We start from the raw sequence: 21,190 nt of genomic DNA on the forward strand, positions 1-21,190 counted from the left end.
AGATACCACATAACAAAATGTAAAAACAGAACCAAATCCATCAATGAATATGGCAAGGATTAGGACGTACTAGATACAGGAAAACTTTCTTATGCACACCTGTGCGCTTTTCCTATATTATTATTGATATCTAATTTTGTAATCACTTATAAGAGGGTTACTTCAAAAGTCATTGATACATCGTACTCCAAACCACTCTACCCTTATGTACGTTCTAAAAGTATTGTTGTTTGAAGGATATGGTTTTGTGTTGGCTAACCTGCATGTGGTCGTTGATTTTCCTTGCGTAACTTTCGGCAAATGACTGACCTCTAATAAGAGTTGGTTATAATTAACACGTTTTGGGGATGTTATAAATTAGTAAACGGATTTTATTGTTGTGTGTATTAGTCGTGTAACAGAAATCCTGAAGGAATGGAGAAATACTAAATTACGTGCGTTATTCGTTTACTGTATGTTATTTCATTGAACATGGAAGCACTGATACCTGTAATAAATAAATTGCAGGATGTTTTCAATACTGTTGGGGCCGATGCTATTCAGTTGCCTCAAATTATAGTAGTTGGAACTCAGGTAATGTAAAATACAATACGTTCGTATGGACTTTTAGTTGTGTTAATATTGATATGAAATAATTACTCGACGAGTGCGTTGCCGGAGACGGGTAAGGCTAGGTTATTGATTTGTCTATTGGTTATTTAAAGTACTGCGTACACATTTAGCTGACACACTAGCATCATACTATACTCTTCAACTTTTAATATATGTTTGTTGTGGCCCGTATGTTATATTGTAGTAGGCAAGACATTTCTGCGTTTAATGTTATGTATGTTGCGTTTTCACAGAGTTCAGGGAAGAGCTCAGTCATTGAAAGTTTAGTGGGTTGCTCCTTCTTACCTAGAGGCACAGGCATCGTTACTCGACGTCCACTGATTTTGCAATTGGTATATTGTCCTAAGGAGGATAGAGAACGCAGAACAGCTGAAGAAGGTAGCGAATTAATTGTTCCTTCATAATTGATGTAGTTTACAGCCAGTATCAAATGTATTTTGTCATCATAAGCTTTTGCAAAATATACAAAGCTATGTAAAATTTGAGGTTTTCACAGCGGTGAGTATGAAGATTTCTGTCTTCTGGGTTGTTGCGCTGTGTAGTCTGGTCAATGTTAACCAACGTTTCAGAGGTCATACTGCCTCTGTCATCAGGGCGATTAATAAAGCTAAAGCTAAATTAAATGTATTTGTATGTCTTACATTTACATATCTTGCTTCATTTAAAACTACAAGTACTTCTGATAAAGTTTACAAAATATCAGGCTCTTTGGCTGTCAGTTGAAAAGCTACAGCCTTCTTATCATTGTAATTAATGAGTTTACTTGGAGAAATTTCCTTTATGTTTTGGATATTCTGCCTTGGGGCAGCCCTATATCAGGAACAATAGTTATATATGTGCTGTAAGTAACTAAGTTGCTATAAAGATGTACATATTCACAAATTTATCATCCTCAGTTTAGTAATGTACAGTAACTGTACAACAAACTGAATATCATAACATTAGGATGCTTGCATGAGTTAACTGAAATTTTATTGTACTTTAAGGTTTACACAGTTGCTTTTGAGTTCATAGAGGATAGCAGTGTTAAGGTGGTTATGATATGTGGAAAGGATGAATTTTTCAGCTTTCACCGAAGTATTGATCTACATCACAAACAATTTTTTGTTGGTGGTCTTTTTAGAGGACTGTGGTGGAAACTCTGTATACAAATTAATCTGATGACTTTTGTTAAACCAGTAATGGAATTCATGCCCATAACATTAGTAATGAAGATATAATTGGTGAATTTTAATTTGTGTTCTTTGTAATTACAGGTACACTGGACTTAGCAGAATGGGGCAAATTTTTACACGTTAAAGGTAAAGTTTACACAGACTTCAATGAAATCAGATCAGAGGTTGACAGGGAAACTGAGAGGATGGCTGGACATAACAAAGGCATTTGCCCAGAACCAATTAGTCTCAAGATTTATTCAACTCGTGTTGTGAACCTTACATTGGTTGACCTTCCAGGAATTACTAAGGTATGTAAAAGTACCCTGCTTCATACTATGACTTTTTAATTAATTGTACAGTGAAGCCATGTTAGAGCATGACACATTGTCCTCCACCACCAATATTGGCATTAAAGTTGGGGTAGCAATAAGTTGAAAAGGGCCCCTCCTCTCAAAATACTTCCATCACAGTTCGGTTTATCCATAAAAGGGAGGAATAGTTTACAATATTTTACTGGCTTGAACTGGAATATTATTGATGGTGGACTCATTGAAGCCAGCAAGGGTTTTCAGGAGACTAGTAATACATGTTCCTCAAGATGACTTGGCCATCATTTGTAAAGGAAGTTTCATCACTAAAGAAAGTTTTTAAAAAGAAACCATTATTATTCTGCAACTGATAAATTGCACATTTGACACACTTAAAACATAATTGAAACTCGTGGAGAATTAATTTGTCTGAGCACTTATTTTGTCAAGGCTTAAAAATGTTTGGCTTCTATTTCAAAATAAGCAAGCAGTTGACCTGTTTCAAAAATTGAACGCTGCTTCATGTATTACAGGTACCTGTGGGTGATCAACCAGAAGACATCGAATCTCAGATTCGAGAGCTCGTGTTGAAGTACATTAGCAATCCAAACTCAATCATCCTGGCAGTGGTGACAGCGAACACAGACATGGCTACCAGTGAGAGCTTGAAAATGGCCAAAGAATGTGATCCAGATGGCAGAAGAACATTAGCCGTGGTTACAAAACTAGACTTGATGGATGCAGGTCTGTTGGTTGTACAGAAATAGTTTCCTAATTCACTGCAAGTTTCTGAATACCACATTTATCTAAGTTTGAGTAGATGCATGAGAATTTATTTGGGTAGCGCAAACTGCTATGGAGGGGAATACTCGAGACACGTCAGTGGACTCTGTATCAGTATTTATGAGTGCTGTGTCAGCTGTTAGATAAAGGAAGGGGTTTTATTTTCAAGACTTTTCTTGCAGCAGTGTTGTGATTGTGTTGATAATGTTTGTTATAATCACTGGCAAGTGAATTTGTGCTAAATGCAGCATTCGAGCCACACTACTCATTTACAAGTTCTTAGTATTTTTAGGGTCAGCCATAGTTTCATTTCTTGGGATTGAATGGAACAGTGCAACTCTGATCATTTGCTGTCTAAAAAACTGAACATTTCAAGAGAAACAAAAAAGGGGTACTTGCTGTATAGCCAGAAAGTTTGGTGTGGTTTGGAAATTGCATTTAAAAACTGGAGAAATCGACTTTTTTCCGCAAAGCAATGGTGCCTCTGGCAAGATCCTGCTCTTCGTTGCTCACATTCACGATTCCAACTGGTGCCTTCTGCTGAGCTCAAACCGTTGTCCTGGCTGTGTCAAAAGCTGCCTATTTCATTAATTAATAAATAGGGATTTTGTCACAATAAGAATTAAAACTCTGGAGAAGCTTTTAGCTCATGTAAAATTAAAATAATAGAAATTTGTTGATGGCGTTGTTTGGCATACAGTGACTCATATGTATCCATCGTAGAACGTTTTCCAGTTTTCGTCGTTTCTGTATGATTTTTATAGATTTTGTACTGCTTTTTAGTACAAGACTGCAGGACATCTTTTAAAGTTGTGTATTCGCTTGATAAACGGTTGTTACTCTTTCTTGTCCCCTCTGCAGGTACTGATGCTATTGACATTTTGTGTGGGCGTGTGATCCCCGTTAAACTAGGAATAATTGGAATTGTGAACAGATCACAGCAAGACATAATGGATAATAAGGTACAGTAATGAATATTATTATTGCTAGTTTTATTAAATTTCCATTTTAATATTTTTTAAGTAAATATGATTTTGTGTTTAGAGCATCAAAGATGCCTTGAAAGATGAAGCAGCTTTCCTACAGAGAAAATATCCAACCTTGGCCAACAGAAACGGTACACCCTATCTCGCTAAAACCCTGAACAGACTACTTATGCACCACATCCGTGATTGTCTACCAGATCTGAAGGTAAGTCGCATTCATACCTTGATGTAAAATGTAATAATTGTTTATTTTACTTGTAAAATGTCTGTAACTCAGACTGCAGCCTTCTGAGGAAAAAAAAAGAGTGTCATATTGTCTGATGACTTAATTTATGAAACAAAATTAAAATTAACAAATGTGCGTGAGGTTACTGGTAGGTGTGTTAATGTTGAATAATGCATTTATGGTGATATGTATTACTGAATGATCCTACTAGGAAGGAGTCATATTTCAGATCTGTGTATAAATATAGTTTGTCACTATGAAACTAAACAAATGTTTTGATGTTATCAAGATTTGATACACATAACATAAGCACTTTTGATATATATTTGTTTCACCTTTGCTATCTTTCTAAATTTGACTGTTTTCTGTTTTTGTAGACGAGAGTGAATGTCATGGTGTCACAGTTTCAGTCACTCCTTAATTCATACGGGGAAGACGTGTCTGATAAAAGTCAAACATTACTACAAATTATCACCAAATTCGCCTCAGCATATTGTTGTACCATAGAAGGTACAGCAAGAAACATTGAAACGACAGAATTGTGAGTATTTTTGTGTATTCTTAATAACCATTTTCATTGTGCATTCTTCCCTGCGCACCCATGCATGGTGAAATACCATAGATGATGGATAAATGATTATGTGCTACTGTTCTTACTATATGTTATAATGTAATTGGTGATTATGCTGAGTTATTGTTTAATAACAAGAAGGAATTATTTCACACATTACTGTTGATTATTTCCACTCACTTTACAAACCGCAGTCTCGGTTATCTGGATACAAGTTTTCTCTTCTATTTATTGATACTGTCTTTCAGGTCTCTTCGCACTGGTCAGTAACCACTTCCTCCTGCCACTCAGTTGGCAATTTGCGTGCTATTCTTGCACTAGCATTGCTTCCACTTCATTTGTTTTCTCATTCCTTACTAACCAGTATTTGTAGAACCTGTACTTTGTCTGGAAATTATATAAGTCTGTTCTACCAGCTTTGAAATTGTTCACTTAGATTTAGTACCACTGACATGAACTGTTGGAACATTTTATGATATATGCTTGTAGCATGTACGCTTTATGTAACTGAAATTTGGGAAGGGTTTTGCGTAGCTTGCTTTGATAGTCACCCTTTGTTTCTTGTTTGTTTATGCTTGAAATTGCAGTGGTGAGTTATGCCCCTTAGTGTGAAGGAGGGGGTTGTTTGAACATCCCTTTGTTTCATTGGTAAGTCTACTGTAATATAACTTATGTATAATGCTTGAACCCCTGACAGAGGCTAGGTCAAGCAAAGTCAAAATATGAAACTAAATTGTATTTATAGCAGCAGCATTACCAAATTTCTGCATCCAAAAATCTGCAGTGTTATACAAGTTTAATTATTTGTTTATTTATTTCCGTATCCGGCAACGCCCAATGGACGTTCCAGTGTTAGTGAGAGTAGTAACTCTACACAATTTGTACTCAAATTTGATTTGGCTGCCATCTAGCAGTGTATCAGGAGACTTGGGTGAGAAACGGCCACTGAAATTTTGCTGACATAATGTCTCATGTCATGCTCGTAAGGTTCTTTTACATGCCATAAATCTACGACATGGGACCACCGGCTTTACTTCCCCTCCGAAGGAAGTTGTGCTACGGATTTTTATCACCCTTAAAAATCCATCAACCTCAGCCGGGTTTGACCCCGCCCGAACTTTGGTTCCTGTGGTGAGCACGCTAACCACTAGTCTGCCGAGGGCAACTTGTACAAGTTAACCAGTGCTCACAGGAAGCTTATGCAGAAGTTGTATATCTGTTTGTGACCTCCATCAACTTTATCCATTATTTTGATCCTACGTAGTGTTACTGGTGTTTGGGACGTGTCTGTCTGCTTCGCTCTCTTTTTATTTGTTGGAATGCAGTTTTTTACCTTCATAAATATTATCTACAACTATCATTGTACTGTCTAAAATGTAGTTTTTAAATTTTGTGATTACTTACTTATTTGTGTGAGTTAAATTAGAATGTATCCAGTATAATAGAAATGTGCAAATTTGTCACAAATGAAAGTATGAATATAAGTAAACATTGTATTTCTCTCCTTGCTGCTTTCTTCAATTTTTTTTCTTGACCCCTGTTTTATTTCGTATTCAGATTTTAATTTTCTTTCAGCTTTATGGATTCTGTATTATTGTAGATTACATTGTTGTTAACCATTAATACGTGTGGTTTTCGTGTAGGTGCGGAGGTGCCAGGATATGTTATATATTTCATGAAACATTTGGAAGGACTTTAGACTCAATTCATCCTCTTGCTGGCCTCACAAAAATGGATATTTTAACAGCTATTAGGAATGCTACTGGACCAAGGCCAGCATTATTTGTCCCTGAGGTATGAATTCTTCTTGTAGTTATTAAATTGTCCATTGTGTACGGTGCATTTCCGGGGGAGGTTCGATAAATAATTAAAATTCATTGATAATCCATAAATATCTGTTTTAGTTCATAAGTTTAAAATATACATTACAGTATTATTGTATTTAGGTCAGTAGTCTTGCATTATATTAAACTGCATGATATAGTTGTTTTTTCTCCTGCATTGAATTGGGAGCTTGTTAAGACTTTTATTGAAAAAAAATTATGTAAAATAAAACACTTTCTCATTCAGTAAAAATTCTTCTGATTTCTTTACAAGTAATACAATAATACAAATAATCAGAAGTTGGGAGTTTGTCACAACCTGTTGTTAGCACTACAATTACATTTTCTTTGTTTAGGCTTACAGTAACCAAAATGTATTGTTTAAACAATACAGCTTCAGAATCTGGGGCATGTGATAGGCAGCCATAAATTGATGGTGATTTGGTAGGTCACTTGCCAACTTCTTACTCGGTTATTAGTGTTATTAGTCTAATGGGAGTTAAAATAGTATGCCTGAAAATTCTAAAAATTACTTTTCATAGAGCTAGTTTATTCTTACATTAGGCCAAACAGGATCCATAATGCACTCCTTTATTGTGCCATCATTCTTCTCATATTAGTTCAACTTTATTTAATTTTTTCTATTCCTGAACAAAATTTTAATGGCATATCCTAATATGCCCAACACAAGTGTTAATAAATTCCAATTCCATATAGAAATACCTGCAGTTCCCCTTTGTTTATGCCACTATTTTCACAAAGATGCAGATTGAATAGTTTGAAGTTGTTTACAAATTATCCATTAAAATTATTCAGATTTTTTAAGGTAACATCAAGTTCTCCCCTTAAAGGCAATGCTAACAGCATTTTCATGATTAAGTGTTGTTTTGTGTTCAAGTTCTTTTGCCATATTTTATGCAACTAGTGCCTCAAAGTAGCATTTGCTCAGCAATTGTCCATATACTAGAAGTCTGAACAATTGATAATGACTGGTTTCCTTCGGTGTTACATGAGAGCACTTTCCACATCTGCATTTCTCACACAAATCTGTCAGCATACATTTGAGAAACATTTTCTTGGCTAGCTTTGCCTGGTGCACACCTGCTATATCAGGTCTTCCTCGATCGACCGAATCGCCTGACACTTCTGCCTCCGGCTTGTGCGTGTGGAATGCTTGCAACATCTGCGAGGAAAATTAGTGCTGCCTCACACTTGAAATGCTGCACATTATAAACACATATGTGCATTTCTGAAAGTAAATTATTTGTTTAAAAGATTCACCATCTCATTAGATGCTCAAAATGTCTACCTTCTGCTCTTAAACATTGTTCAGGTCTCTTGAAAAGATTGCTTGTCACTAGTTTCAGTTAACTGACATCGACAGATGTTATTGCTTCACGAATGATTTTATTAACTTAATCAAATGTGTGGGGATTATTTGAATACACTTTGTCTTTTAGACTTCCCCACAGATAAAAATCACACAGATTTAAGTCTAGGGACCCTGCAGGCCACAACCTGCGAGTTATCAGTCTGTCTTTAGACACTTAGTTTAAAACATTAATGGAATAAGTGGCAGCATGTGTGCTGTAGCACAATCTTGCATAAAATAACCATATGTCATTTATTCTTCTGTAATACTCTCAAAAAAGGGCCTAAGAATATCAGTGACATAACGGTCGGAATTAATAGTGTTTTCAAAAAATATAGGTCCTACTCTTTGTGAAGCAGTAATGGTACACCACACACCAATCTTCTGATCATGAAGGGGCACTTCAAAAGTCTGTCTCAGATTAATATCGCTCTAGTACCTGTTGTTTCGAGTATTGGTATACCCACTCAGATGGAACCAAGCTTCATTAGTGAAAAATGTAAGTTTTGGGTCAGGAACACCTTCATGTACTGTTCTCATGAGCTGCGCAGTAACAGCTGTGTGAGTGGCCCATATGACGTGTAAGCCGCTAGCAGCTGTCGTCAGCATGTTTTTATCAATGTCAGGGAGGCCCGATTCAGTTGTTCGAGGAAGTCCTGTTTGTATATTACAAAGAAGTATGCTATTTTAGGTTTCATTTGAATTGCTCGTGAAACGGCAAATCCGCCGCCTTGAGGAACCGTCACTGCGGTGTGTGGAGTTGGTTCATGAAGAAATGCAGCGAATTATTCAACACTGCGGTACAGAGGTGCAGCAGGAAATGTTACGCTTTCCTAAACTGCATGAACGAATTGTTGATGTTGTTACTCATCTATTGAGGAGACGCTTGCCCACAACAAACACAATGGTAACAGCAAATTTTTTATATGTAAATGTTGGGACCCTTAGGTCTCTGTAGTGACATAAGACTTATTGCTATTGGTAATGTATTGTCTGGTATTTTATGTTTTAATTTTCATGATTACTTTAGTTACCACACAGCAGTTCTGTGTTATGTTTGGACAGTAAAGAATTTTGAATTGAATTTGTTGAGAACATCTGTGACAAATATCAGTAACTGTTTAGAGTCAAATTCATGTTCATATACCATTTCTGTCTTGAAATGACCTCAGGATTAAGATTCTGATGCACTGATGTGAAGTCACTAGACATACAGATGTATAACATTAACAAATGTTAATGTTCACAAGAATAAACTGTGTTGAAGTTTGACAGGTTCTGTTACTTTATCAAACTTTTCCTTGTCCTTGTGAACTCTTTTTATATTCACATATTTTAATTTCTTAGGTGGAGAATTTGGTAGCTATCGAGTTGGCATACATAAACACGAAACACCCTGATTTCCACAAAGATGCAGCCCTGGTTTCTTCCCTCCTGAAATCCGTGGAGGAAGATGGAAGACCCCAGCGACCAGTCAACAAAAGACATAATCTTCCTCTTCATGTGAATCAGTCCTCATCTTCACTTGTAGGGGATGCAGAAAGAGATGTGCCAAAGGTAGGTTAGATTAAATTCATTTTTAGAGAATTGTTCAAATTAATGTAGGTTTATATTAATTGTTTTGGCAGTCAAAATAAAAACAATCATTACAGTTTCTGTCTTTATAAACTGAATGTTACATCTCATAAGAGTATAAGCAGCTTTTCCAAAAATGTAATGTTTAAATTTACAGTATAATGAGAAGTACAATATATGTTATGAAATTAGTATGACACTCATAATTGTCATTTGAGTAATAAAGGACCAGCAAAATTAGCTTCACCCAAACGTGTGTTCACATTTAAATTTTCATGGTTCCCTGTTTCAAGGAAGATTTGTGCCTTATTTGTTGCTTATCTAAGCGTGTCTGAACTACTGTGATTATCTTATAAATTAATGAGTGCATACATTTTATCCTTATATTTTTCAGAACCACGCAGTTAATCTATACAACTATGAACAGGTCACAAATGTAGTAGCATCTTTGTCAAACTATTTCCCTGGTATTAGACCAGAAAAGGAGGGATATACAGAAGACTCACCAAGTGTCACACCGACACATCAGAGCGATGGGAAAGGTGTGCTTAGTCCGCAGAAACCTGTAAATTTGCTGCCAGAAGTTCCAATGCAGACAAGCAGGAAGCTGTCTGAAAGGGAGCAGCGTGACTGTGATGTTATAGGTATGCATTTCTAGATCTAGTCTTCGTAGTTGTGAAACTTCATAATCTGTCCCCTAAGAAGAATGAGCATAGTTTGAATTAAATAACATACTGAAATAATGTAAATTTAAGACTAAAAATAGTGGGCAACTTAAATTCTGTTACTTCTGTGTTATTCATGAAATCATCTGATGTTCATACTTCCAAAATTTCTATGGCCACACTTTTGAATCAGTGAATTAAGGCAAATTAATAATTACTTGGTGACATTCAGTATAGCCACATATTAATGACTGTCTGTAATGAAGACCTTAAGAAGTTGCCATATTTCATCTGTTTATATTGCATTTATTTTCTGCAGAGCGACTAATAAAGTCATATTTCTACATTGTGCGCAAGTCAATCCAGGATAGCGTTCCAAAAGCTGTGATGCATTTTTTAGTCAACTTTGTGAAAGACAACCTTCAGTCAGAGTTGGTGACTCACTTGTATAAGTCAGACCAAGCAGAAGAACTCCTAAATGAATCGGAACACATCGCACAACGCCGCAAGGAAGCTGCTGATATGCTGAAGGTCAGATAGATTTCTTTATACTTGTAATTTCATTTACTCTGTTTCTTCCTTTTTATGTTTCTATTCAAAAGGGGTTATTTTGTTACTTTTCCATTCATAATTAGTTATTTGAGAGTATTATATGTCACTTTCAGTTGTGATTATATGTTGTTACAGGATTTTGGGCTTTGTGGAACAATATTCTAAACGTTGCCATATTAATGCTGTTACAGGAAGGCCTTTGTATGTGTACTACAACATGCAACAGTTATTATAATCTCCGTGTTCACAGTACATGAAATTGTATTACATTGTTTAATTAAACAAAGAAAATTAATGATATTAGTATTTTGTTATACAATGTTACTTAGTATTATTTTTATGTGCTGCTTTGTATAAATAATGCGCCACTCTGAAACATAAAACTTTTCACTCATCCAGGGCATCTGAACAATACAGCAAAACGTATGCTCACATGTTAGTGCTTCACAGTCTGAATCACTGAAAGGCTAATTCAGAAAAATTATCAAATGAGTTCAATTGCATAAAATTTGTATGTTGTATTGTTGTTTCTGTAGGCTCTTCAGCAAGCTGGACACATCATCAGTGAGATCCGGGAGACCCACATGTGGTGAGACTTTGCTGAGGGTGGTCAACAGTGAGAAGTATTACTAATGGAAAGACAGCAAGTTTTCCTTGTGTTTATATTATTTTGATTTAAAAGCATGGTCTGTAATTTTTGACTTTACAAAGGTATGAAATATTATATTAATTTTTGAACATGATAGATTCATGATCAATGAATATGAAGTTATAATGTACTTTACATAAATAAATGAAGGCAGTGAAGTTGACATTTGTTGAAGATACAAGCCCGTGTTATATCGCTTAACAGTATGTAGATAATTCAAAAGAACATTAATGTGCACTGAAAAAGAAACTTGAAATGAGCTGAATTTATTTTTATATGAACAGTATAATTTTCATTATATTTAAGGGTTGATTTTCCATCTGCCCAGTCTGCCAAACATAATTTTAAAAACTAAAAAAGTTACTTATGTGAAAGTAACATTAAAATACTGAATTTTCAGTTTTTGCACTTTGCAGTGTGTGAGAGTACTTGTAGTAAGCTAACTTTGTCCATGGTCTAGTCATTGGCATTAACAGCAAGTTTCAGGAGATGGTTGTTTACAAACTGAGTGAGTTCTCCGAATGAAATATCATAGTGAAGGCGCGTAAATTGTTGGTGTAATGTAGCTATTGAAGTATGGTTCTGTCATGTAGTGCCCCATTAGTCTAGTGTGATAAACTGAATAAGCAGATGTAGTGAGTTTTTGTTTAGATTTTTCTCTTTCAATTAGATCATTCCTTAGAATGTTAAAGAATGTGTTTTTAAAATTAACGTTGAATTGTAAACAATTTTGATAAATATAGATAATTCATGCATATGAGGTACTTAATTGAGCTGTGTCGTAAGTTGTTTCTTCTGTCCTCTGATATGCAAATATCTGCCCTCTACACCTTGTTAAAAATTATTAAAGCACTACATTTATTTTGTTGTCTGCTGTAGGCTCTTTGTGCTTTATTGTAAAATCTGCATTTTAGCTGTTACATGATGAAAGTGTGTGACAAAATATGTTTAATTTTAACAGACATTTTTAAATATATTTGTGGTTGAATAACTGTTTATAGTTCTCTGCACTGACAGACATTTGCTACAAAGGAGATAGTCTCTAATTTTAAGAATGTTAATGATTCACTCTGATATATAATCTGTGTAAAAACATACTTCATTGAACATAATGTCCTTACAGTGTTAAAATCACATTGTTTATTGACTGGTCATTACAAAGCTATTAGTAATTACAATAATTTACAATATATCAGTTTTTGTTTGAAAAAATGTAGAAGATATATTGCAAGAGTTATAGTTATCCTTTATGGTGTATGTTTTTTAATGTCAGTGGCCATGCCTAAGATGTTGGTGAATGTGCTTGATAATTATTACAGTAAGATGTGTATGAAAGGAATATAAGCAAGTTATTTACAGCGTAACAGGCTATTGGGGGATGTACTTGCAGTACCTGACCACTTTAAATTGTCTCCAGTCGACAGAGTACGGCAGTTCTGATGAGTTGGTGTCAATGGCATTGTTGGGTTATGAGTAACAGGCGATTTAATAGGGTGATAATGGATTCTTGTGACGATTTCTTCTGGCATTGAGCACTGGGTGTCTTAATTTCAGGGTTGGTGATAGGTGGCATTTTGGCTCACAACTCATGCCGGCCTTGGATGGAATAGTGGGATGTGGATAAGTAGTGATGTCCATATCCTTTCTCTCACTGCAAATAATTTCAGGTATTGACTGTCGTTGCATACTTGTAGTTCACATTTGAATCATTGTTAATTGTGAATGGATACTGAGATGTGTTGGAAGGTAAAATTTCAGAACAAAATGATTCCTCCCCCAAGTTGCAGATGCCTTAAACCAAAGCTATCCAGATCCTTCTGGGTTAAACCTCAAGGCATCCATCCAACCAAGATAAGTTACCTGAAGGGCTCATTCACCTGGCAGCAGCAATAGCTTAGTCTTCAGCCAAGATTACTATCCAGTTAGTATATGCACATCCCCATTTATGGTTCATAAGGCACTGTTTAAATATTTCAGCTATGTATTCTGTCTGCGGAAATAGTGTAACGCAGCAAGGTTGATCTGTCCCTCCTACACCCTTTTGTGAAGTTTCTTTTCTTAGTGGGCAGTGGTGCTGAGGAATTCACCCCAGCATTCATTCTACTAACTAGTCACCCCTGGCATATGTTTCTCCATCTTCAACATAAATGAGTTGCTGGCTGCTGGTCTTGAAGCAGTTGGACATTAGGTAACACCACTTATTTATATATACATATATATGTGTTCTGTACAGCATACCCCCTGTTAGAAGAGGTCAAAATTATTGGTGGTAACGTCAGGAGAAAGAAGACGCTGAGTCTGCCGAAGGTAACAGAGTGTGGTGTTTGAATCAGTATTGCAGGCAGTAAAATATTTATCACATCAGTGATGTATTTGGTTTCCTGTTTGTAATTGTGATTTAGTATTGTATGTTATTAACTTTCATAAATACAGTAAGACAAAGAACATGTAATAAACTGGTAATCATACGATTAGCGGATTTCAGTTTCTTGTGATAAGAATTTAATAGCCCATCCTTAAAACTAAGTTGGTTCCCACATCACACAATTGCATTTCTATTAATACTATAATGAATGTTTATTAAAGTAGCTTAAGCTGATATAGAATTATGCAACTTGCATTTCGTATTTATCCAAGTGAGCTAAAAATTCAATTCATGCAATTATTTTCGCAGATTTGCTCCTGAAGTATTTGTGTTATTCAAGGTGTTGGTTAAAGTTATCCCATCGAATTGAAACTGACTTGGTTTGAGAGTTTTCGAAAAACTTTACTATTAAACAACTAAATTCGGTCGGAATTGTTCTCACCAAGTGGAAATGGGGTTTCTGTTGTATTGAACCATACCACTGTGAATGATAGCATTGTACGTCACATCATCGCTTCGTCGCAAGATCGTGGCATTAATTCAGACAATTGCAATTGGGAACACAAGCAAAATTTACGTACACTTCTGATAGATGTCGCACAACGCAAAAAATAAGAAATTAAATTTAGACTAATTGAGGTAACTGTAATAATTTTAAATATCGCAGTAACTACAAAAAAGTATTTTAATTTGAGGCATCAATTAGAATCCTTTTGATAGCCCATAAATCCTATTTTTAGCGTAAGGAATGGGAATATAACATTGTGTCAGTTAATAACAGAGGGCAGGTCATTTAGGTCTGTGGAGGAGTCCGTTAACTGAGTCGCTTGTGATTGGTCTGCGAGATCCCACGTGATTTTTGTATACATTGAAAAGACATGGCAGTTTAGTTGAGTTATGTGTTGTATGGGGATGCATGATTGATGTCGTATTGGTAAAATCAGAGAGTTTATGAGCTATGGCAACTATAAGAAGACATTAATCCGGTATAAATTTCACTACTGTAGTATGCTACCAGGTGTTTGTAAAAAGAAGTTTGTGCGACGTCAATACCGTACGCCTACTTTTGATCTCCCGGCAAATCCGAATTATTGTCAAATAAACTACGGAAGATCATGCATATTATGGAAATCATTGGAATTGATCAAATCATCTAATTTTTACTGTGTAATTTACAAATTAATTGGTTGTACATGTAATAAAATTGTGCAGCGTTCTTGAAAATGATTTTATATTCGAGTATGTATTAAAAATCGAAATGTTCGTGCTTCGTTCGAATGAACGGCAAGTGGCTTGATATTCTGTGCATTATTTGAAAAGGACACGAAAATTGTATCTGTATAGTGCCATTACGGGCAGTCATATGTGATCGTACTTGAAAGTGTGGCAGTTATTATTTTAGCAGAAAGAGTGAAGTGAAATGTGATTTTACGGATTGATATTTCGCAAATTTACGTATGAAAAGGAGTGAATAAAGCATTTAACATGGATGAAGGCAATGAAGTTCTGGTGTGTGCATCAGAATATGTTAAAGGTATGCTGATTTTCGCATTTGAAAAAGTCAAATTTGCAAGACAATTTGTGCATGATTTTACAGTTTAGTTCCATATGTAAACATGGTGGTGGCGAGTTTGTTTTTTGTAAGATCCCATGAAATGTTATGGCCAAGAATGATTGAACTGAACTGAGTGATTTGTGTAATTTTCTTAACTCATAATTAATTAAATCACATTTTTAAATCAAATCAGTTGTTTACTACATAAGGTTTTATCTATAGTTACTAGACCTGGCATAATTATACTCTCATTAAATTTAGGTTACTAGCATTAAGGTGACCTAATACAAAATTATCTAACAAAACTGCTTATTGTATTACACAGGTGCACTTTCACCCTGTGAAGCCGAAGCTTGCCTAAACAGCATTTAAGAATTTAGTCTGCCGTAAAGAAAACACCACACTTCACCGGTACAGTAATCGACAGAGCAATGCTGTTTAGGGAAATAATCCTTGTCTAGATTACACATTAAAAATCTAAGGTTGTAGAACATGCCATAGTATAAATATAATACTTATTTCTAATACAAATATAAATTTTGTTTTCGTGACAGTAATTTACAGTCAACTACATTATTACTGCAGAAATAATTACACAAGAAAGCATTAACACTATTGCAGACACGTAGTTTTAATAGCTGAAAATTTTTCATTTAGATAAATTTCTACGGCATAGGAGCGATATTGGAGGTACTCTTTTAGTGGTGGCTTGAACTTCTTTATATCTTCAGTTAGACTTCTTATAGTGGGGGATGATTATTGAATAGCTTTATTACAGTATAGTAATCTCATTTTTGATGTTTACTGAGTTTAGTATGTGTCATATGAAGGTTATATCTGTATTTTGTTCTTATATTGTGGATATTTGAGTTTGTTTGAAATCTTTCCATGTTTTTCACTACAAATGATAATAATGAGAGCAAGATTTCACTGGCTAGTGGAAGAATATTAAATTTCTTAAACAGTTCCCTACATGAGGCTCTCCCTTTAGTGCCTGATATTATTCTAATTATCCTCTTTTGAATGTAAAATCCCTTTTTGCTGTCTGTTGAGTTTTTCCAGAAAATAATTTCATATTACATGATCAAATGGAAGTAAGCAACATAGACTAATTTTAAAGTTTTTGTGTGAATGATGTGACTGCCCTTATAGCAAAGCATGCTGAGCTTAGCTTAGGGGTAATGTACTGAATATGTTTTTTACATTTTAGGTTATTGGCAGTTTATAGACCAAGACATTTAATTCTTTCTACTTCTTCAATTGTTTTATCCTCATACTCTGTACTTAGATAACAACATTTTTGTTGGTGGTAAAAAATTTCATTAAATTTGTTTGGTCGAAATTTAATGTGAGTTTATTGGTTTTAATCCATTTGTTTAAGCTAGGAAAGACATTTTTCATTCAAATTTGGAAACAGCCAGTTTCTGGACGTGAAATAATATTAGTATCGTTCACAAAAAGTATGGGTATAGACAGAGAATTAATGGTTGGTGGTAAATCATTGTTATATATGAGGAAAAGCAGAGGACGAAGAATTGGACCTTGAGCAACCCCGTGTTTTCTGATACTTCAATTTGAATAGGTGCTATTATTTGAATCTGATGATTGTATTTCTACTTGCTGCCTTCTATCATAAAGGTACAATTTAAACCACTGACCAGCCATATTTTGAATTCCATAAAAATGTAGTTTTAACAGTAATAATTCATGACTTGCATGATCAAATTTTTTAGAAATATCACTGATATATTCCACTAGCATGAATTTTGTTATTAAGAGCATATATGATTTCATCTGTAAAATTGAAAAGGGCTTTATCAGTTGAGAATTATTTGTGACAAGTTGTTTTATTACACTTGAAAAATACTGCCCTTAGATACATGTATTGTAATTCATAACACTTTATATAAATTTACTATACTATATTTTACTTAAGAATCACTTGGGTTCTATCACAAAATCACTTCACTTGAGTTTATAGTTTCTTTGTTATTTGAGTAATGTAATACAACACCAGCTTAGCAATATTACAATGAATGAGAAAAGTATACACATACTAGAAGCTGACATTTATTTAAATTTTAAGTTTGGCCTAATTTAATTTGATGTTATTTCAGTTTAAAAAATTGTAATGTAGTGAGCAAAACAAAAGATGTAAATAATCAAAGTGAGTTTACAGCACAGTTATTTGCAAATATTTTACAATTTGGGGTAACTGTAAAAAACTTTCATGCTAAAATGATGGATAACTACTTTGCTGCATTTCAGCAAAAAATGTTTATATTTTTAAATTTCCTGATTGGTAAATCAAAACCATTTTAAATAGTTAGAATCATTGTAATTACAGACATACTAATGTACATTAAATACAAGATTTGAGAATATGAATGAAGTACTTCTAAAGATGGAGCAACTATAGTTCAATTGCAGATGTTCTATTTACCATGCACGTGCATAATCATTGGTTGATGGTGTATTTTATCTGTCTGGGCAACATATTTCTTAAATATTCCAGTTGAAGTTTATTGTAGTTCAGTCAGCAGTACGTGATATACTAAAGTGAACGGGCAGTACAAATGAGAGCCCAGGATGTCGGTCATCTGGCTAGGTACCAGTGTCTCAGTGCCCTGAAGGTGGAGACAGTTTCTTTCTCTCTCTCTGAAACATTGCCATCTGCCCAAATATGTGACACTGACCTGCATGCAGAAACAAGTGACTGTGTGAATTAGGCTAGCCTGAATGCTGGACCAGCCACTTTTGCCAACATTCATTTGCTGAATGGATTTCACAGAGTTGAGTTCAGAATCGTTTTGAACTGTCTGAAGTGACTTTCGACGAGTGATTCGGCTTGCTTAGCCATCATCTCTCTGTTTGACCTGTGGTTGATTTCCTTTCATTTTCAGACTAGACTACTCTGCAGCCTTTTATTATTATTTTGTATAAGCCACGTTTTATGTACCAAGTAAAGATAGAGAGCTTCTGACCAAATGTTTTATTTACTCTGTTAATACTCGTTGAATTAGAATTGATTTACTTTCCATAGATTCTTCATAGTTCAAGCCAAGGATGTGGGAGATGTATTAATGTGAACACTTACACTTGTTGCTTCTATTTACATAAATATTTACAGGATTTAACAACTTTCAATTGAAGCAAATCTTTCTGTATGAGTGAGACAAAAGATAATCTATAAGATGGCCATCTTCTGGGTTGGAGCGCAGTGTGCTCTGGTAGATGTTTATGAAGCTTTCAGAGGTCCTTGCCGCCGCCATCGTAGTGATCATTTCCCTGATGGTGGAGGCAGCAAGGACCTCTGAAAGCTTCATAGACATCTACCAGACTACGTGGTGCTACAACCCAGAAGACGGCCATCTTCGTACTCACTCCATGAGAACCTCAAATCCTACTTTAAAGGTAATCTTTCAGTGATGGCTTGTTAGTGTAATGTGTACTTCCAGGTATTGTCGCAAGTATCGACATACATGTCACAAACGTGTATGTGCAAGTTCATGATTGCTTGAGAAATGTCAAAACCTTTTGATATCGGGCAAGCTGCTTGTGTAATCAGTCATTCACCACGACACAGTACAAATGTTTGTGCAGTCCCTTGTTTGCATATACAGGCTGGTGTTGTGTATGGGCCCCTTAAAAGTCCGCATATCATTACTACCCAGAAGACATCTTCACCTCTGTAAGAATCTCAAATATCATATGGCACTAGAAATGTTTTTCATTAAGTAATACCATAGCAAGAGTTGAACACTCCCATTTTCGGCTATCACTAGGACATTTCTCCATCTCCTCACCTTTAACACTGTTGGTTTTTCAGTTAAGTTGATTCTGGTTTTCTTCGTTTGTTTCTGATCCATTTAACGACACTGTCAGTAGCTCAGATTACGTGGAGTTGAGTGATCGGTTGATTAGCAAGTAATGAATTGTTATAGAAGTGGTCGTGGCCTAATTTAAGGAGCTGTCCTGGCATTTGCCTGGAGGGACTGAGGAAGACTGGATAGTTGTTTTCTGAGTACAAAGCAGGAGTGCTAACCACCCAAGCACTACTTGCATTTCTAAAGTTCGATAATTAAACACTCCTCAACTTAACCGAACCAATGGACACACTTCCAGTAGTAATATACCATGGAAGTGTTTACATTTTCCAGAGATAATGTTATCGATTTGTCCTGTCGTTTGTAGTTGATATATGTATTTATACGGCGTGTTAGGGAAATCGGGTACTTTTCTTAACAGTGGCATATTTATTGTCACAGGCTTGCAATTAAGATGCTAGCGCGGTTTATTTGAAAATGTAACTTTACTGTTCCCGAGTGACAGTGTTTGGATTTTTGCCCTCAACGCTGCGTCAAGAATCCCATTTCACAGCTATTTCCCGTTCCAACGAATTAAACATTTAAATTATTTTGCCTTCGTTTCAGATCGCCTGTACTTCGTGACGCTTCGAACAACAGTTAAACCGAAGTCCACGGCTAACACTCATTACTTCAGTGTGGATGATGAATTGGTGTACGAGAATTTTTATGCTGATTTCGGACCGCTGAATTTGGCAATGCTCTACAGGTATTGCCAAAAACTCAACAAGAAATTGAAGGTGAGTTATGCAGTGTTATGTTTTTTCCTCTTGAGTTTGGTGTAAACTTCCCTTTTGAGAATAAACTGCATCAAAAGTTGAAGGTTGTCAATGGCAGACAGTGCCTACTGTAAACTTAAAATGGGTTTGCTGTCTTCGCTGGAAGAGCAGGGCCTGCTGCTGCTGATGGAGGGGATGATCCCGTCAAGAAATTTGTTCTTGGCGAAAAGAACTTTGGTTGGATGGTTTTTGCTGGAGGCCTCTGCTTCTTGGCCTTCGAGGTAGGTGGGAGAAGCAGGGGGTGGTTTCAGGTGTTGCTTCTGGATTGCCTGACCTTCGCCCATTTTAATTCGCCATCAGTGCCACATCCAAGCATGCAGAACAGCTAACAGCTGCCACGCCTACACTGCGTTGCATGTGATGGCCACTTCTTCCATTTTGGGTTTATTCGCAGTATGTAGATTAGAATCCCCGCAGGGTTTGGAGCTCTTGCATCAGCAGGGCTCTGCCCAGTTTCCGTGTTACTGCCCCACGGTACTCGATGTGAATTTCCGGAGAAGATGCACCTCACCGACCTCAATTCCTGTGCAGCCATGGACTGCAAGGCCTCGACGCCATCTTTGCTGGTAGCGTGGTGCGTCCTGAAGCGGTGCGGGAGACAAGGGGCGTGAAGACGATCTTGTTTTGGGGCACAACCCAGTGGCGTCCGAAGGGCAATTTCTCTGATCTGCTTCCTGAGATCCTGGGAGGCGTAGGTCGTGCCGCCCGGTACAAACCGGGTCACCCCTATTTGTATTTCTGATTCCATCCCCCTCCCTGATGGCAGATTGTCGCCGACGGTTTCGGTGGCTTCTTTGCTCTTATCTCCAGGTTGAAAGGTACACGGCCCGTTCTGCGATTCCTCACAATCAGACGTAAATGCCGTTTTATATTCAGAAGGCCTGTGATGGGTCACTCCGCAGACAGAAGCCCGTGGGTTGACAAGCACAAAACTCAGGCGTGAGATCAGCTCCCATGCGTTAGAGAGGAGAGGGAAGCTGGTGCCAACACGGCAATCCCAGGGGCCCGGGAGAGGTCTTCCGGTGAGCAACCTAAAACCGTGAATGTCATATGTCCACGCTGCCGCCCTTTCTCATCAGAAACAGCCTTCTTGACGGGCACAGTGACCCTGGCGCCCGATCCAACACTGACTTTTTGCGAGGGCACAGCATTCCAGGCTCATTTTTCTTTTCTAGATTCTGTGGTGTAGGAAGACACGCAGTCGGAGAGGGCCCCCCCCCCCCCAAAACACAGAACGCCCATGCCAAGGTTAAGTGTATGCGTAACACGTTCGGAAGGTAGACGTAGGAAAACGAAAGCAGGTCAGAAACTGTAAATGCGACATAGATCCTTTTGAATTCGAATTC

General features: G+C 36.4%; 2 protein-coding genes across 4 annotated transcripts in view; both read left to right on the plus strand.

The window, feature by feature from the left end:
* Window positions 1-257: 257 nt before the first annotated feature.
* Window positions 258-13,753, plus strand: Drp1 (dynamin related protein 1). 2 transcript variants are annotated; one of them, XM_022066819.2, is made up of 13 exons: window positions 258-573; window positions 846-990; window positions 1,869-2,077; window positions 2,611-2,821; window positions 3,722-3,822; window positions 3,905-4,051; window positions 4,450-4,613; window positions 6,287-6,437; window positions 8,530-8,745; window positions 9,186-9,395; window positions 9,808-10,057; window positions 10,398-10,609; window positions 11,167-13,753. In XM_022066819.2, exons 1-13 carry the CDS (start codon window positions 472-474, stop codon window positions 11,221-11,223), a joined length of 2,175 nt encoding a protein of 724 aa, XP_021922511.1. In that variant the 5' UTR covers window positions 258-471; the 3' UTR covers window positions 11,224-13,753. The 2 variants fall into 2 exon arrangements, with proteins under 2 accessions (XP_021922511.1, XP_021922512.1); XM_022066820.2 differs by lacking the exon at window positions 846-990.
* Window positions 13,754-14,438: 685 nt separating this feature from the next.
* Window positions 14,439-21,190, plus strand: part of LOC110831150 (dual specificity protein phosphatase CDC14AB) — a 29,380-nt gene continuing 22,628 nt past the window's right edge. The window contains exons 1-2 of one of the 2 annotated variants that reach the window (XM_022066827.2): window positions 14,439-15,178; window positions 19,633-19,805. In XM_022066827.2, coding sequence (XP_021922519.1) covers window positions 15,130-15,178; window positions 19,633-19,805 — 222 coding nt within the window. In that variant the 5' untranslated portion in view covers window positions 14,439-15,129. The remainder of the gene's footprint in view (window positions 15,179-19,632; window positions 19,806-21,190) is intronic. The other variant, XM_022066828.2, reaches the window with a different exon arrangement.

The sequence above is a fragment of the Zootermopsis nevadensis genome, unplaced genomic scaffold (assembly GCF_977971745.1).
Source record: "Zootermopsis nevadensis isolate Lab colony 2312 unplaced genomic scaffold, Znev_1.0 Znev_ptg000006l, whole genome shotgun sequence".
In the NCBI taxonomy this organism is placed as follows: Eukaryota; Metazoa; Arthropoda; class Insecta; order Blattodea; family Termopsidae; genus Zootermopsis; species Zootermopsis nevadensis.

Bases quoted from the DNA above. Each gene is read 5' to 3' on its own strand.
- Drp1 (XM_022066819.2), top strand. From the start codon at position 472: ATGGAAGCACTGATACCTGTAATAAATAAATTGCAGGATGTTTTCAAT. The intron at 574-845 runs GTAATGTAAAAT...GCGTTTTCACAG, and splicing joins TTATAGTAGTTGGAACTCAG to AGTTCAGGGAAGAGCTCAGT. The intron at 991-1,868 runs GTAGCGAATTAA...TTGTAATTACAG, and splicing joins ACGCAGAACAGCTGAAGAAG to GTACACTGGACTTAGCAGAA.